General features: G+C 43.0%; 2 protein-coding genes across 4 annotated transcripts in view; one reads left to right on the top strand and one right to left on the bottom strand.

Moving 5' to 3' along the window:
- Positions 1-3,711: 3,711 nt before the first annotated feature.
- uqcc5 (ubiquinol-cytochrome c reductase complex assembly factor 5) lies at positions 3,712-5,555 on the top strand. Its single transcript, XM_023799636.2, has 2 exons — positions 3,712-4,083; positions 4,289-5,555. The coding sequence occupies exons 1-2, from the start codon at positions 3,930-3,932 to the stop codon at positions 4,378-4,380; spliced, it is 246 nt and encodes an 81-aa protein (XP_023655404.1). The 5' UTR covers positions 3,712-3,929; the 3' UTR covers positions 4,381-5,555.
- stab1 (stabilin 1) overlaps positions 5,556-18,270 on the bottom strand; it is a 36,604-nt gene continuing 23,889 nt past the window's right edge. For 2 of the 3 annotated variants that reach the window (XM_072715573.1, XM_072715574.1), the window contains exons 45-69: positions 17,277-17,396; positions 15,489-15,536; positions 15,302-15,382; positions 14,887-15,033; positions 14,647-14,781; positions 14,493-14,552; positions 13,710-13,886; positions 13,299-13,385; positions 12,010-12,156; positions 11,863-11,919; positions 11,600-11,753; positions 11,008-11,157; positions 10,676-10,780; positions 9,637-9,744; positions 9,355-9,548; positions 9,003-9,147; positions 8,558-8,691; positions 7,644-7,809; positions 7,466-7,572; positions 7,266-7,385; positions 7,023-7,172; positions 6,673-6,789; positions 6,174-6,332; positions 5,856-5,963; positions 5,556-5,680 (exon numbers count right to left, since the gene is read on the bottom strand). In XM_072715573.1, the coding sequence (XP_072571674.1) occupies positions 5,633-5,680; positions 5,856-5,963; positions 6,174-6,332; positions 6,673-6,789; positions 7,023-7,172; positions 7,266-7,385; positions 7,466-7,572; positions 7,644-7,809; positions 8,558-8,691; positions 9,003-9,147; positions 9,355-9,548; positions 9,637-9,744; positions 10,676-10,780; positions 11,008-11,157; positions 11,600-11,753; positions 11,863-11,919; positions 12,010-12,156; positions 13,299-13,385; positions 13,710-13,886; positions 14,493-14,552; positions 14,647-14,781; positions 14,887-15,033; positions 15,302-15,382; positions 15,489-15,536; positions 17,277-17,396 (3,024 nt within the window). In that variant the 3' untranslated portion in view covers positions 5,556-5,632. Of the gene's footprint in view, positions 5,681-5,855; positions 5,964-6,173; positions 6,333-6,672; positions 6,790-7,022; positions 7,173-7,265; positions 7,386-7,465; positions 7,810-8,557; positions 8,692-9,002; positions 9,148-9,354; positions 9,549-9,636; positions 9,745-10,675; positions 10,781-11,007; positions 11,158-11,599; positions 11,754-11,862; positions 11,920-12,009; positions 12,157-13,298; positions 13,386-13,709; positions 13,887-14,492; positions 14,553-14,646; positions 14,782-14,886; positions 15,034-15,301; positions 15,383-15,488; positions 15,537-17,276; positions 17,397-18,270 lie in introns of those variants that run through there. The other variant, XR_011992665.1, reaches the window with a different exon arrangement.

Genomic DNA, 18,270 nt, shown 5'->3' with positions numbered 1-18,270 from the left:
GAAACGCGGAAGGAGGACCAGGGAGACGAGAGATCGGGAATGCAGGGTTTATTTGGAATCTATCCAAAGCAGGACACACAAACACGTAACGTTAATGACTTGACTGGGGAAACAGACTTGAACGTGAACTGAAATACACAAGACTAATTGGAAATAACAAGAAACAGCTGATGACATCGGGATTTCACACGAGGTTAACGAGGGGGGCATGGCACACAGGAGGATCGTACAAGCCGGGCGTGATAATGTTTTTATTGAAAATAATGTCTTGTTGAAGGATTTGTTTTTCTTTGAATCAATTTATTCATAATTTTTTCAGTGTGAGATGAAGCTACTTCACTGAAAGGTAGATTTTTTCTAACCCTTTTTACAAATCTTCACAAGGGGTGCCAATAATTGTGGAGGGCACTGTATATAGTATGTGTAACTTTGTATTGTTGAAATTTATATTTGGCATACAGAAGAAGTGCATCCTTGTCATCAAAACATTAGCCATCTTGTTCATGAACAATGACACGGGGATTTGTCATTCTGGTGGCACTGAGAAGTTCAGTGACATAAATATTCACTTTTGATGGATGAACTCAGGTTTTTGAGAAAGTTGCAGGCTTTTCAAGGTAATCCATCATGTGGTGCTCTTTGTACGAATTGTTTTGTGAAATGCACTTACTGTTTTGCAAATGTTATGGATGTTTCGAGAAATGTACCAAAGCGACTGAGAAAAACTGTAATGGACAAGCACAGTAGACCCATAGGGCATGTACGGCAACACCAGCAGCCAGAGTTACAGCGTGTTATGTGTTAAATTGCAGGTAAGGTAAACTGAAGACTGAGATTAATTCAGCATCCTGAAAATGAGTGGGCAAACAGTTCCACAACATAAGGGCCCTGTAGCAGAAGGCTTAACTGCCAGTTATTACTTTATTTATATGTGGAATGACAAGGAAGCCTGCATTCTGTGATATGAGTGTATGATGCAGCTTATTAACTTGAATTAGTTCTGTTAGGTATGCAGGTGCTAGACTTTTGAGTGCCTTATATGGAAGTAGCAGAACTTTGAAGTCTGTCCCAAGCTTAACAGGAAGCCAGAGCATTGAACTAAGAACAGAGGTTATTTGTCCAAACTTCCTGTTCCTGGTGACAATTCAAGCTGCTGCATTTTGAATATGTTTGTTTAATATTTAATGTGCGGTGAGTGCTCCCAGGTAATACAGCACAACAGCAGACTAAACTACTGTATACAAATGTCATAATTTAGCAATGTTATGTAGCTGTAGGAAACAGCATCGATACAACATCCAAATACGATTTGAACAAAGGGCTCATATCTAAGGTGACATCTAGGCTACTGGCTGAGCAGCTGAGAGAGAAGTTTAGCTCCTCAGAGCACAGTGCAGAGATTATAGCAGGCCTCTCTGTGGACTTGCTTCTGAACAGAACCTCAGTTTTCTCTCCATTGAGTGGCAAAAATTTTCAGTCATCCAAGTCATAACTTCATTAAAGCAATTAGCTAAAGGGACAATAGATCAGGTGTCACTAGCTGTAGCTGAAATTAGGGGTGGGCAATATCACAAAAATGTCATCACTTTTTTTTTTAAAGGCAGGATCACGATTTCACAATTCTTTTTCATGATCATTTTTAAGATTATTTTGCAACATACTTAATAGTACAACCAAAGTAATTACCCAATAAAAAAAAAAACATAGCCCTATAAAGGTATTGAATCCTAAAAGAAGATCCTACTCGGCATACTCTTTCTAGTGTTTTCTTTTGAGGTGGTGAAAAGGGTTGTCAAGGCACAGGGTGGAACTGAGGACTTGGAAGCAGGAATCAGGGCAAACAAAAGAAAGTTTATTAACAGAACTGAACTTACAAATAAATGAGATCCTGGGGGATCAGATGAGGGAAGGTTTGGGCACAGGCAACACAGAAACAGCATCAATGACGGAACTGGGGATCACAAGACAGGGAGAAACTTATATACAATGGATTAACAAGGGAGAGGTGGCTGGAGTGAATCACAGGAGGGCAGGAACGAGAGGCAAGGCTAATAAAGGACAAGTAGAAACAGCAGAATCAAGCAGGGCAGGACATGACAGATTCATCATGCTGCCATCTGACGTGCAAATCATATCTTTGCAAATTTTGCAAATAATTGTTGTTTGCACCATGTGGGTTTTAACAAATCCAAACAAGTTCCATATTACCAATGTCGAATTCTTTGCCTACTGTTTTCCATTACCAGCTTATTTGTGTGTCAAAAAAGATTTGACCGACAAAACAAATTTAGATGCATGAATGAGCCATAGAACCGCTACAGACAGAATGTGCACTGTAACATGATACCAATGAATTCCCTATAAAGGCAGATCATGGAAATACTTTAATTGTTCACAATCTAATATCTTCAAATCACATGCCCCTAGACAAAATGTGGGTATCACTGGCATAGGGATGATAATTAACATTGTTTTCTCATTATGTTACCTTGTAGCATGTAGAGAGTGAAAGCAATATAGGACCAAGAACTGATCTCTGCGGTACTCCATATTCGACCAGGGACATCTGAGCTACAGTGCTGGCTCAGTTCCATGGATGTGTGACATCGTAGATGCAGCCTTCAATCTGCTAACCCACTTAGACCGGCATAGAGAACTGACTCATTGATGGACTTTGATCATGACCACAGTTTACACATTGCTTTTAGCAAGCAGGCCCACTCTTTCGTCTATAACATTAACATCCTCCATACTTTTGAATTGTTGGCTCCTGTCCTCTGTTGTCATCTGGGTCTCTTTCTTTCATCTTCCCTTTTCCCTGTTTTTGAATTATTCTGTATAAATGGTATAAGGACATATTACAACACACTCATGTAAAGCACCTTGGGGCAAATGTTATGAAAGGTGCTATGTAAACAATTGAATATTAGTACTGTATAGTGTTCTTAATAAAGTGCTCAGTAAGTGTACATGTGCAAAACTTGGCATAAGCACACAAAACCTAGTCCACTGAGCAACAAAAAAAGTAATGCAGCCAAATGATTAATCTTTCACCCATCTTTTCCTCCATTCAGATGGTTTAAATTCAGAGAAACCAAAACATGTATTCAGTTCACCGCTGTCTGTTGCCAATTTTTATTTATTTATTTATTTATTGGGGGGGGGCAGCAATAGCATCTTGTAGGGGTGTAATAATGCACAAAATTCACAATCTGGTACAAATTTCGGTTTTGGGTTTGCAGTTTGCTGCAGTTTCAGTACAGCACAGAGAACAGAATTTATTTTCAAATTAATTATCATTAAAATTTGAGACACAACAACGAACAGTTGTAACTCAATGGCAAAGATCCTGTCAAGGTGTCTGAAAAACAATATCCAAGAGACACTTATTTGCACATTGTAAAAATAAATAACTAAAATAAAAACAAAAATTTTGCATGACAATCACGATGAACTAAATCCTGTCTAAATCCCTTGTTGTCTGCTACTGAGTATGGTTGCATATCTGTACCGATGAACATCCTGGCATAAACAAAAGGGGAAGGTGCATGTATAGTTTAGTTAGCGTTATGGAACGACTGTGATGAAGCTTAACAAAGACCCGGTATGAGTTCGATGCAACACATCCAGAGCACGACAACGCTGTGACGAAAAATTTACGCGTATTCATCCAGCCAATCAGAAAGCGATGCTATTTCCCCGGTACGCGGACTTTTATCACATTGGGTATGCCAGAGGACGGCGTGCTGGAATTTAACCTCTAAACGCAGAGTATTGACCAGAGATACGTTCACCTAATTGCCAGGCTCATGCTGGACCTTGTCCAATAGCACGTATTCATATGAATATATATATAACAAACACTTAAATGAACGAGTGGGTAACCAAACCCATCCAATTATCTGGCAAGCCATAAGAGCACTAACGAAATGCTGGGGAACAGTCAAAGGATAAAATATATCCTAAGTCTAGTTCCCGGCAAGCGCCGGTTTGGGACATACAGATTTTTACCTTTCTTTTTCTGCTTAGGAGGAGTAATGGAGTGGATTATGATCAACGTGAGGATTGGAAAAGAAACCTTCTGTAAGTAGAGGACTGACTGCTTATAATGCTTCGGCTTAAGACGCGGCCACGCTTATTAATATAACAAATGCTATATATTTATATAGACAACGTTCTAGCTTTTATGTACATAATACGCTTTATCATGTACGGGAAGTAAATTAAGGACGTGGTGGTAATAGCTGAGGAAAAGAGAAACTGACAAAGTCTTCATTTGCCCCCGCAGACGATGTATACCGGAGAAAGCAGTCTGAGAGGGAATACCAGCGGAGAATACAGGACGGACTGATTTCAATCCCAGATTCAGTTAATAAATGAAGCCCGTCAGAGACCCGTCACGGTGTGATTACTGCGACAGCTGTTGCTGACTCAGTCGGCTTTCTCTGTTCGTTCCAATGATTGTGATCAAATGAACTTGGGTGCCCAGAACAACTTAATTCAATATATCTCAACCCTAAGTACGATCACTGACAATTCAACCCACTGCACTTAACTGATTTAAAATTTCTCCCATCGTAGCCAGTGGTAACAGATCTCAGTACTATTATTGTCATTATAAATTTATCGTATTTAGAAAACGGGATTGTGCAAAATAACTCCGTATCTTACCGTATATACAATTGTTTGTTGAGACGGTGGAGCTATTGTTAATAAACCCGCCTCTAACAAACTCCATCAAGTACTTAAATCAGTTTTTATCCCAGGTTGTGTTTGCTTTCAAGATTTCATGGGGGGCGAGTCTTCTGTTTGAAACCATGAGTTATGCATATTTTTTCTGTACATTTTCCATCATAAAGGATTGTACAGTTTGGTGAATCGAGAAGCAAATGTTAATTAGGCCTCTGTTTAAGCCAGGGGTGTCAAACTGCAGTCCTGGGGGGCCGGAGCCCTGTGTAGCTTAGTTCTTTCCCTGTTCCACCACAAATGATTCAGCTCAAGAGCTGTGTGGTAATTAGCACAAGAAGTTGAATCAGGTGTGTTAAACGAGGGGAAACCCAAAAATGTGCAGGGCTCCGGCCCCCCAGGACTGGAGTCTGACACCTGTGGTTTAAGCAATCGATTAACTAGAAAACAGAGGTGGAAAGTTCGGGTCCAAAAAGTACAAATCCTAAGTAGTGGAATTACTTATGACAAAAATTTGTAGTTTTGAAGCTGAGTACTCTGACTGTGACTCTTTTTATGCTAAACTGGTGCTTTGAAACAAAACCTTGGTCTAGATTTGTACTTTCTGGACCTGAACTTACCACCTCTACTATAAAATAATATCTATTTATTTTACGATGTTCTTATTAAATGACCTTTGCATTGTTTTCTAAGTAAAATGTATCACATTTTTAACCTTAGTTAAAATTTGTTTCCTTGTACATTTTGAAAACTACAAATTTTAGTCATGGGTAATTCCACTACTTAGAAGTGGAATTTGTTGACACGTTTTCCCATTTTGTATGGCTTTCACGATGTTACACAGAATACAAACAACTCAAACAAGAAAACACAGTAGCTGTTGCATTTATTTAGAAATGTTTTTTTAGTACAAAATTTTGTGTGTTTTGAGGATTAAAGGTCTGACCTAGTTACACATATGCTGGATGTCTGAAGAATCAGCATTGGGAAAATCCTGAAACAGGGAAAAATGTACATATTGTTATGCGCATACGTTTTTCTTTATGTATTAACACATTTCTGTGGAAAAACTTAGATTCATTGATCGTTATACAATTTAATCCTAAACTGTTACTGAGAAACAGTCATAGCTGTTAATATCTGTCCTAGAAAAATGTGATTACACTCACACCAAAAGGTTCTGCAAAGGCCATGGAGCCACTGTATAGAGGGTTTGGAATGGATACTAATGTCGGCTTTGCCTCTGTACTGCTGGGGCCACCCTGGTCTTCCTCATTCTGTTATGGGAGCCACATAATCACATGGTTACAGACTGTACCAAAAGCAGCCTTTTTTTTGGGAAACCCAACACCATCAAAGGAGTACAAGTCAAGTTTTGCAAGAAATCTATATGACCAGTGTGCTATTTTTGAGGTAACCCAAAAAAGGAAACTCAGAGTTAAGAAAACTCAAACCACAGAAAGAGGTATTAAGGCAGTGATGGTAACCTGAAAATGACGAAAATGGAAGCCAGTATTCTTTCTCTTGTATAAGTAATACACAAGGCCTCCGAAGGCAGCGAGCACAGCTGCAGCGAGGACAGCATTAATGACAGTCCCGGCATGGGAATGTGACATAGCATTGCTTGGGCTCTCTGCAGGCAGGACCTAGACAAAGACATACCAAGTGATGACACAGCTCTCAGCGTCGATAAGCTAGCAGGGCCTCAGAATTCCATATTCCGGGATTCTCTGTAACTAAAACAAACCCTGTGCTCTACACTACTTATATAAATGTATGTTTATAGTGGAGAAACTATGAGGATAGTGGAGGTTAGTGACTAGAAGGTGTTTTAAATCTATCCAGTAGCTCTCGAATGTGTAATCACTACTGATAAATTGTATATAACTCTCTTTGTGTACTGTTTCTTATTATTGCACCAAGCTGTATTATGTATAGTAACTCAGGAAAAGAGAGGAGGTGGTTGGGTGAATCATGGGTTCTTACTGGTGGAGGTGGAGCTTTCAGTGGCCCCTCAAGAACATGGATAATCCCATTGGTTGCTGGAATATCCCAGTCTACAATCAGCCTGTCATTCACATGTTTCTCGGGAAGTTGGGCGGCCTGTACGAATAGGTATTATTACAGTTTAAGCATTATCACATGTCATTTTAATGTGGCGAACATGCAAAATTTCTGCTGATGCTATGCTATTCCAGATTTGGTGTGGAATCGCTTCAGTAAAAACCAGCCATGTGACTGGGAAAAAGATGGAAGTTGAATAGATGGTTAATGGGGAAAATCTGTTTTGTGTGTGTGTAATATAGAAAATATAATAAACTTCCACGTCCACTTACAGAGTCCAGGGTTCTGTTTGGTGATGATACAGCAACTGAAAGATTGTAACCTAACTGAGAAGGGACCAGCATTCCATGCTCTAAATCATCATAGAAGTGGGCGCCATTGTTAGCAGAGATGTGGTATTCCAGATCTCTCCATGACAAAGTCTGGAAATAAATTAAATCCCCATTGGAAATATTTCTTGATTTACCCTCCCCCAGCCATCATTTGCAATAAGCTTGAGCAAAACGAAACATCACCTGATTCACGTGGAACCCAGCGTTTTGTGGGATGAATAGCGTGATGTTTGTTGAGTGAGACGACAATAAATTCAAGAGTGCCGCTGCTGCCGGGGAGGAGTTGGCATAATTTAGCAGAATCTGGAAAGAGAGAATTAAGGGGGAAGTCAGAACTCTTCACTGCACCTTTGCACTGTAAATACTGGAGGTGACACACTCACAGAGTAAAACACAGAGAAATTGTCGTTGGTTGCCACAACGCTTGCCAGGTGTCCATGGCAGAAGAGGCCGTCACCGATGTATCCAGGTCCACAATCACAAGTGACGTCTACGAAAAACCAAAGGCCGATTAGTGACTCTGAAAATGTGGGGAGTTTGGTGAAATGTCTTCCTGCCTACCTTGAATTCTGTAGCAGTAAGCATCATATGTGCTGTTCAGAGCCACGGGACTCTTGTACATCATGACACCAACGTGATTGTTTCCGCATTTGGGTGATGGAAATCTGGTGGGGTAGCCGGCTTGTTGCCCTTCGATCCATCCTGCCACGCAGAGGTGCATTCCAAGCTGCAGACAGATGGCACAAGATATGGTTATAGTGTCATCTTTATAAGTAAGACACACTTTTCTTTTATAGAGCAAATATGGACCCAGGCCTTTTCTTGTTGCTCAATCAGTCAGTGTGCAGGCTGGTCGTTATAAGTCAGATCATGGTTAGCATTCCAGCTGCCAGTTAACCCCCTCATTACCTCCAAGAGCCTTCTGCTCCAGGAATAGCCTGATACTGCTTCACGTTCCCCAAATGTTCTTAATGCTGCAATTTCTGCTGATTTGAATAGCAGTCTTGCTTTGTTTGGAAGATGCAGTGTAGTTCATACTTTGATACTGCTACAGTTATACCTGGGCATTCACTGGAAGCTCAGCCTAGATGCACTTAAGTCTAGTCGACTCCTTGACAGCACCTACTGTATGTTTGTGGTATTGTGCTATTTGCCTCACTCGTACTTTGCTGCTAAATAGAAATAAATGTTAATGTACTTGCATTCATCTGCCGAGACTGGGAGAGTATAAATAAGGTACTAGGGTTGTTGCCATGGTTGCAATTAGCCTTTAAAGTGTCTTATAGAATGGTAACTGATTCACTGTTTAAAAAGGGAGCAGATTGGTGGTGATGTATCTCAGAGGAGCAACCAAAAGCAGCAGGAAATGATGAGGAGCTTTGCATCATTTCTCTACTGTCTGGATTGATTCATCGATAACCAGTAAGTGTTTAATGTTAATGATGAGCGGTGGATGAACTGGCTGCCGGATGGACCTGCTGGGCGTCTGAGAGCTGGGAGAAGGTGGCCAGAGAGGCCTGTTCAGCCCGGCAGGCAGCTTGAGCCTCCGTGTAGTTCAGCTTGTACGCCCCCAGTGGTGATCTCAGGTGAAACACTCCAGCTGTGTTTCCTGAGAGACAATCAGAGCAAAGCTTCACACCTGGGATTTGTTAGGGAAGCATTTCAAGCAGGAGTTTCCAAATCACGGTGGCAGCAGCTTGAAGCATATTAACAGTTACTGAACTGTTCTTGTTGTATTTCTGGCCCCATACTTCTTTGTGTACTGTGTCTGTCCGTGTGTGTTTCTTTATAAATCTGGTCTATGAGCATCGTATATGCTGTACTGCTGGCCGGTCGGCTGATGAATGACATTTCCCTGCTCTATGTGCAGTGACAATGAAGAATCTTATCTTATGCTAAAAAAAGGTACAGAAATCTCACCGTGAAAATGCAAGTCCTTGCAATCAGCCTTTGGGTCACAGCCGCCATTGTCCTCTAAGCAACGGCTAACAGGGGGGACCACCTTCTGAAGACACTGGATCCCATCTCCCACGTAGCCCGGGTGACACTGGCACACCCTCTTGTTCTGACAAGAGTCATCAAAGTTTCTGCCATAAAAATCGGCAAGTAGCTGTTTTTTTTTGTAATGAAGGCATTAATTTGGGACAGGGAGAGAATGATATTTCCTTTCAGTGTATGACTGAATTGCATCATGTGTCTGAAATAGACAGTGAAAGATACCTTAACACTGACTAGGTGAATAATTAAAAATGTGCACAAGCTAGCTACTTACGGGCCCCGCATACAAACAGGTGGCAAAATCGCTGCATCCCCCGTTTGGTTCCTCCATGCACCTGTTGATGGGCGAGCAGGCGTAGCCGTCCCCTGTGTAACCAGCCTCGCAAAGGCAGGTGACGTTTACGCCGGTCTGGGAGCAGCTCGCGTGCTCGTGGCAGCCTCCGTTATCGTCGCCGCAGAGATCAGGAGCTGGGGAGACGGTTAGGGTTAGGGCCGCTGCTAACGCGCTAATGGGGACCGACAGACTTGGAGGCCCGGAGATGAAGCGGCTGGTCACCTGTGCAGTTCCAGCCGTCGCCCTCGTATGACGGATCGCACTCGCACGTGTTGCCGTCTTGGCAGACGGCATTAGCGTGACACGGGGGGCTGCAGAGTGGCTCCGTTTCTGTCGCGAAATCAAGAAATCACACTGACAGGCCACTTTAAAACAAAAAATCCATGCCACATGCAGGGCCGGGTTTATTGTTTCTGTTTCCCCCCCCGAAATATTTCAAAAACTAAATAAATAGCTAGTGAGTAGAGTCAGAAGATGGTAGCTAGTTGGTTAGTAGAACATGCTGCTTCAGCATCACCTAAATAAGAACATAAGAAATTTACAAACAAGAGGAGGCCTTTCAGCCCATCAATCTCGTTTGGGGAGAACTCAACTAATAGCTCAGAGTTGTTAAAATCTTATCTAGCTGTGATTTAAAGGAACCCAAGGTTTTAGCTTACACTACAGTAGCAGGAAGATTATGCCATACTCTAACTACATGCTGTGCAAAGAAGTGCTTCCTCATTTATTTAATATTTAGTGTAATGACAGTCTGGGGCAACAGGCAGCCCCCAAACCATGGGGCCCCCATGCAAATGCATGGTTTGAATAATAAACACGCCACTGGTCACACGAATGCTGGCTGTTATATGTGGTGTGATTCACTCCGATTTCTTTCTGCTGTGCCTGATAAGCAGCACGGCGTGTGTGGGTGTGTGTGTGTGTGTGTGGGTGTATGTGTGTGTGTGTGGGTGGGTGTATGTGTGTGGGTGTATGTGGGTGTATGTGTGTATGTGTGGGTATGTGTGTGTGTGGGTGTATGTGTGTGGGTGTATGTGGGTGTATGTGTGTGGGTGTATGTGTGTGGGTGTATGTGTGTATGTGTGGGTGTATGTGTGTGGGTGTATGTGTGGGTGGGTGTGTGTGTATGTGTGGGTGTATGTGTGTGGGTGTATGTGGGTGTATGTGTGTATGTGTGGGTATGTGTGTGTGTGGGTGTATGTGTGTGGGTGTATGTGTGTATGTGTGGGTATGTGTGTGTGTGGGTGTATGTGTGTCTCACCTAATTTTGCCTCACACCGGGCTCCCGTCCATCCCTCCTGACAGAAACAGCTGCCGTCGCCCTCCATGCCATCCTCACATGTGCCGTTAGGGGAGCACATGCACTCTGGAAGCCCGAAAAACAATCTCAGATTCGTTCAGCCAGAATGAGACACGCATGTAAAAGAGGTGAGAGCGAGTTATGGGGTCAGTGAGCAGGATTTTTTTACTGACGCAATATAGGCTGAGCACTTTCTCAAGGATATAGCAGTAGGGACTATATTTGAACCTACAGCCTTCCGACTATAAGTAGCTACTCGGTGTTAGATTTAGTGCTATGGTGTTAAAACACACGCGTGCAGTTGGCGCCGTGATAGTTCGGCCGGCAGCGCTCGCAGGCAGTTCCCGTGAAGCCGGCGTGGCACACACAGGTCCCCTGGCCTTGCATGCGGTCACTGCACACTCCATGGTTACTGCACGGTGCCTCCAGGCCCCCTGGACACACTGCAACACACAGCACGCTCTCACTGCACAGTCGCCAAATACCTCTCTAGCATAGCTTTCACCGCTGAAAACCTTTATCAGCATATAATATATTAGAACTACATCACACACTCATGCATACGCACTGATTTAAATTTATATTATAATAATTCAAGTTAAAATCTGCTTTTTAACTGAAATGTACAGCTTCCTAAAATGTAAGTGATGCACAAGTGAGGAAAGCTTGGGGTCACCCAGTCCCTGAAGTAGTTGGGGTTATGGGCCTTGCTCAAGGACTCTTAACGGCCATGGGATCTGAACCAGCAACCCTCTAATCACAGGCTTGGAACAACCACACATCACTTCCTTTTCGCTCACAGGCCCAGTGGTAATACGATTACTCTGCTGGCTATGGGAATCGAACTCACAACCTTCTGGACACTAGCACAGTCAAGCAGCTCACCTTGACAGTCTCTGCCATAGTGGTTTTGGCAGCACTGAGGGACCCACTGCACTTTAACACAGACAGGCTGGCATCTCCATGCCCTAAAGAAGTCCTCATGAGAAGGCCGGCGTTTCATGCTAATCCTGTCTATAGAGCATGGCTTGGTTTCACCCTGAAAAGATATTGCAGGAATCAGGTTCACAAAGAAACATTCAGGCTATATGCAAAACAGTATAATAATTAGAACATAGTTTATTCATTTAAACATGCCGGAAGCTCACAGTAAATCTATATCCGAATGGACATCTGGGACGTGTCCAGCACATCCAACATAGACCCTAAGAAGACAGGACATTTTATGTTGTTTAAAGTCAGAAACTTTTAGATCACTTTTAGATCTAAAAATGTAAGCCTGAGCACAGACTCACGTTAATCTTTTTCTCTTTAAAAGTATCACAGCGAGCTCCAAGACCAGGCGGCTCCAGAAGCTGGTCAATGCCATGTGCGATTCCCACGTTGAAGTCCAGGTGGCGCTCTATGACTCTGGCATTTCCGTCATCTACCAAAATATCCCCCTGACAGACAGAGCACTTGAGGTAAACAAAAATTATATACATATGAATTTTTTATTTTCAGATTTCAGAAAAATAACCAAGTGTCATATGATCCACATCGTTCCACACTTCGTCACGCCAGACTCCAGGTCTTTCACAGCAGCAGCCAAGAATAACAAGCAACAATAAAATATTCAGCAGCAGTGTTCACCACCACTCAAACCACATATTTATTTGGGGCCCCCAAGGTTTGGAGCCCCCTGTTGGCCGCAAACAGTCACTACACTAAACACCTTATTTAGGTGACGCTGAAGCAGCATGTTCTGAAAACCAGCTAGCTACCATCTTTTGACTCGTAAGCTATTTATTTAGTTACATAAGAACATAAGAACTTTACAAACGAGAAGAGGCCATTCGGCCCATCGAGCTCGCTTGGGGAGAACTTAACTAATAGCTCAGAGTTGTTAAAATCTTATCTAGCTCTGATTTAAAGGAACCCAAGGATTCAGCTTGCACTACGTTATCAGGAAGACTATTCCATACTCTGACTACACGCTGTGTGAAGAAGTGCTTCCTTAAATCCAGTTTGAAATGTTCTCCCGCTAATTTCCACCTATGGCCACGAGTTCTTGTATTTGAACTAATGCTGAAGTAACTATTCGGTTGAACAGCATTCAAACCTGTTAGAATCTTATAGACCTGGATCATGTCCCCCCTCAGTCTCCTTTGCTTGAGGCTGAACAGATTTAGCTCAAATAACCTTTCCTCGTACGACATTCCTCTAAGACCAGGAATCATTCTTGTGGCCCTACGCTGCACCTTTTCTAAGGCCGCTATGTCCTTTTTAAGATATGGTGACCAAACCTGTACACAATATTCTAGGTGAGGTCTCACCAAGGAATTGTATAATCTTAGCATTACCTCCCTTGACTTAAACTCCACACACCTGGAGATATACCCCAACATCCTATTGGCCTTTTTTATTGCTTCCCCGCACTGGCGAGAATGAGACATGGAAGCATCAACATACACACCAAGGTCTTTCTCATAATCAGCTGGGTCCAGACCCAGTTTTTGAGACATCTGAGGGGAGATGGGAGCCCTGAATGTGATGTTCTGAGTGGGGCCCCTGAGACAGCAGACCCATCCCTGATAATACTCACGACTGTTCTTCTGTCACAGCTGAATGAGATAGTCGAGCCAAAAATTGTTCTTAAAGAGCCTTTCATGGGCAAAGATGCAGCCGGGAGCTGGGAATGTTAACAAAGCATTTTTCACATTTTTCACTGCATTTAAAGTGTTACTTATAGTTTGAAAAAAAAATGGTGATAAGTGGATTAAAACAAGTCACAGAAGGTACTGCTAACCCAACTTGGAATACTGTTTATTTACTGCAATACTTCTTATTTACCACGCAATACTTTCTAACAGTCTTAGCACTGTTACTGTTTATTGTCGTTTATTATTTTATTTTTACTATTAATGTCTAAATGCCCTTTTTGCTGTCTGTGAGTTGTGCTACTGTAAACCTGTGATCTCCTTCAAGATTAATAAATGTATTTATTTATAGCTACCTTTGCTCCGCGGATGATGTGCGCTTTGACGGTCGCCACCAGCTTGTCGTGATGTTCCTCACTGAACAGCCACCCCCTCCTCTCTTCCGGCAGGGCGCTGAAGGCGGCATCCCTCGGCCATAGCATGGTGAAGGGATGGTGCCAAGAGTTCTGCACCATGGCGGTCAGGTCGGCCTCCTGTCATCACACACAAGCGGGGTTAACCGCCAAAGGGCGTCGCCTTGAAACACACATGGGGGCCTTTCCTTTGATTAAGTGTTAACGAGGCCAATGTGATGATCCTCTGGAGGTCCGGACCCTATCTTGGAAATAATGGGTGCAAGGCAGGGAATAACCCAGGAGGGGGCGCTAAACCGTCGCAGCAATCACACACACAATGATCTCTAAGGACAATTTAGTAACTGCAGTAAACCTCAGCATGTTTTTGGACTGTGTGGGGGGGGGGGGGAACTGGGGAATCCAGAGGAAACCCCACAATGACACATGGAGAACATGCAGAACGTGGAGAACTCCAGGCACATGGAGCTGGGTCAGAACCCTGGTCCCAGAGGTGTGAGGCAACAGTGCTACCCACAGCCCCGCTATGCCACTCCCTAGTCTAGTCTAATTCTGGAATGTTCTATTCATGTTTTATCTGTTTTCTCACCCCTGTTGAGTTACAGCACGTCTACCAGCCAGGCCTGCTTTATACAGCTTAGCGCTAAGTAAATCTGCGAACAGCAAACATTCTGGCTGATGGGCGGACACGGGAATGAGACGGTGACACGGAGGGGGGGGGCGCACCTGGAGGAGCCTGCCGAATACGGTGTAACCATAGGCCTCTGCTGCCGCCGTGACATTCAGCTGAAATGTAAACAACCCCGCAGGTTCGTCACCAGAGTTTTGCCTGTATTTGTAGTGGCATAGACATCGCCGTGACATGCTGTACTCAACGTACTGTCTCAGGTAGGCCTCTGCTTTTGTTCCCGATGTCATATGGGGTGAGAACCTTGTCGATGAAATGTAGAACCCCAGTGGTGGTGATGTAGTCGCTGTTCACTATTTTCGTGTCCTCATTTATGTACAAGGAGCCCTAAGTTCAAATGAGAGAGTCCATTAAATTTTCAATGTAAAATGTCATTTTTCTTATGGATCCATAACGATGCTCATATTGATTCGGAGGGGACAGAAAGAGCACCTCTCGGACACTGATGCGTAGTCGATATCCAGAAAGCGTGACCACCTCACTCGCAGACTGGAGGTCGGACTGGAGAAGCTGCTTACAGCCAATCATATGGTACCTCAATAGGTCGTCAAGGTTACTACTGTTTATCCAGGGCTCGACCTGCCAATACACAATGCCTTGGGAACCGAACGTTTTAACGTAACAGTCGCATCATTTCCAACCAATTATAATGCTGTTTGTTAATACTTATGAACATATAGTTCAGATCCACAATCTCAGACCTTTGACACTAGATTTAAAATCTAATGAGGAAGATTAAATCAATTTTAAATACTTGTTTACTTTTAACAGTATATTTCTAACAAAAAAAAAATCAATTTAAATGAGTAATGTGCCATGAAAATGTATAGAAACAATAAGAAGATACCGTAAAGTTTTGAATATAATCCACATGTGGGACAAATAATGTGAAAGGGCCTTTTTGCTTTAAATCGCCAATCCTCATATCCTGTGAAAATAAGAATGAATAAATAAGTATATTCTTGAGTAAACTGAGTAACTTCTGTATAGAGTGAGTCACGGTTTGGCTTGGAGCTGAGTATTGTCACTCTTACCTCCAGCCTTTTGTTCAACCAGGAGGCTTGGGGGTGACGTCGGACCTCCTGAGAGGATACAAGATAGACATGGGGAGGGGGTTACGGGCTTTGTTCAAGGGCCCAACAGCGGCATCAGTCTAGTGTTGCACAGTATATGACACTGAAAAAGTACCGTAGTACCCACCGACATCAGAAACAACACTATTTTCCGTTTTATTAGTATCTGTACTTAAGAGTATCCCTGTGAGTTGCATCAGCTCAGCAGCAGCTCTGCTTCCTCTCTCTCTCCCTGCCAACCATTTTTTTTCTCTCACCCTGCAACTTTCACAGACAGGCGAGTATCGATGGGCGAAATGACTCTTTATTGGGACACAGTTAGTTTTATTCAGTTCACCTAAAAGATTCGTTCTGATTTGTTTACCACCTCGTTGTAAACAAAAAGCACTTCCTCTTTGCCAAATCTGAAACACTTGTGTTCTAGTATGTCAAAATAGCCCATTATTTAGGTTAAATAGTGCTAAGGAGTAAGCTAAATACCACCAATAAATTATGTGAGAAAAATAATATTTGTTATTGAATTGTACTCTCAACACTGTACCTTAGCTACTCACATTTGTTAAAAACACAAACACACAAACAGCTCATCAAATAGTCAGCTAACGAGTGCAGACACTAACACTAAACCTTGGTTAAATCATTTGAAATCGTGAAAATCTCTAAAATCCAGTTGCAGCATATAAAAAGTCACTGCACATGTAGGCTATATACTACACCAGTAGATGGTGTATTTCAGTCACGACCGAGGTACAACTCTCTCGTTCAGGAACCTATCTGAGTCTCTTGTTCACCGACTTGCTCACCAACTCATTCATTCCTTCAGGTATCTCGTTCATAACGACAACGATAGACCCAAAGAAGTGGAGAAACTGTCTCGTTCATCGACTCACTAACCAGTTCAGTCATTCGTTCACCGTTGGCATATACTTTCGGTCCCAGTTTTAGTTTCCAGCCGATTATATGCTCGCTTACACCACGCCCTTAGATGCTGACCCTAACTGGCTATAGTTGAAGAGGGAATCAGTATTCACATCATATTTCTGAGGAAAAGCGGAAGAACGAATAGAACGAATCTTTGCAGGGAAGTGAATGTGAGTATATAGTTCCTGTAAGGGACTTGTTCTCGCAAACTAATCATTCTCAAACGTCACACCATTACAAGAGACCCATGGCAGCAAGTGCAAGTACAAATATCATTAAACACCATGACCTTGATCTAATGATTTACAATAATCCAATTATCAGGGTTATAAATGTATTAAAGCATGTTCAATGGCTGTATAGCTGAGCAGCTACAACTGAATAATTTTAGTTTAGTTAAAACATGTTCAGTGTAGCTCTGCGCCTATGACAAAATAGGCTATATTTTATTCTATTATAATGATATTGACAAAATATGTTATTTAATTAATATGAAGCAAATAATTTTAAGTTCCGTGCCCTATCATCTATTTATCCATTCATTTTCTTGATGTTATAGTTTTTCGCTGTGGGATCGTTTCAGTATTGGTGTTGGATTATTTTATGCAGGTATCATATCAAAGTCATGATTTTTGGTATTGTGACATCACTACATCAGACTGCCAGCGCTGGGATTCGACCTGGAAGCCGTCTGATCACAGCCATACCTGCTGAGCTGCACACCACCAAAATGCTCTGAGATGAGATACTGTGAGAACAAACCTCCCACTGGTCAAATGTGCCCTTGGAGGCACCGAGGGAGGGGGGGGGGGGGGATAGACGACTCACGTAGATGAGGGAGCCTCTGCAGGTCAGGCCGTCACCTACGAAGCCTCTCTGGCAGGCGCATGCCCTCTCACCGGGTCCGGTGTATGTGCAGCCGGCATTTGGGCTGCAGCCACCATTGTTCTGGGGGAGTGAGAGCAAGGAGGAGATACATCTAGTGAGTTTTACTTCTCTGTCATAGTTTTACTTGTTCCGGTTCTTCAGGCTTCTGGTTTGGTGCTCAAGGTGCCTCCTTGCCCACCAAGAAGCAGCAACATGATGGTGGCGCTCGTTGACATACTCTCCATACTCTCCATACTCTCCATACTCTCCATACTCTCCATACTCTCCATACTCTCAAGTCCTGTCCTGGGTTTGGTAAATTTCCAAAATCTACTAGTGTCCGAGGGACATCTACAGCCCTCCACCCAGAGCTGGGCCCGTTCTCCAGGAACCAGCTCCTGTTAATGTGTCCTAACTGCTCTCTCAGTTTGGCCGGATTCTGATGTTCTGACTGACCATGCTCTGCTTTTAGGGGCATCTGGCCTGGACTGGAGGCAGTTTCCCTTTTGAGTATACTAGTCATCGTCTGTGCACCAGAAATCAGAATCAGGTTTTCTGGCTGAGTATGTTGACACACGCAAGGAATTTGTCTCATACAGACAGCAGCCATAGACGCAGGTTAGCAAGACAATGGTTAGATGCAGTTCGTTGAAATACAGTACCAGTCAAATCTCTGTCCTGCATCTGTCCTGTCCCTAGTTTAGCTATTAGTTTAGCTTATAGCAAAACTTATAGTAAAAGTACATATGAAGCATTGCAACAACCAAGAGAAGTGTTCAACACCTCAACATTTTCCCAAATTATAGACCAGGGGTGCCCAACTCCAGTCCTGGGGGGCCAGAGCCCTGCACATATTTGGGTTTCCCCTCATTTAACCCACCTGATTCAACTCATTGTGCTAATTACCACACAGCTCTTGAGCTGAATCATGTATGGTGGAACAGGGAAAGAACTA

This window comes from Paramormyrops kingsleyae, chromosome 8 (assembly GCF_048594095.1).
Source record: "Paramormyrops kingsleyae isolate MSU_618 chromosome 8, PKINGS_0.4, whole genome shotgun sequence".
NCBI classification, from domain to species: domain Eukaryota; kingdom Metazoa; phylum Chordata; class Actinopteri; order Osteoglossiformes; family Mormyridae; genus Paramormyrops; species Paramormyrops kingsleyae.
This window is presented reverse-complemented; position numbering and strand designations above follow the sequence as displayed.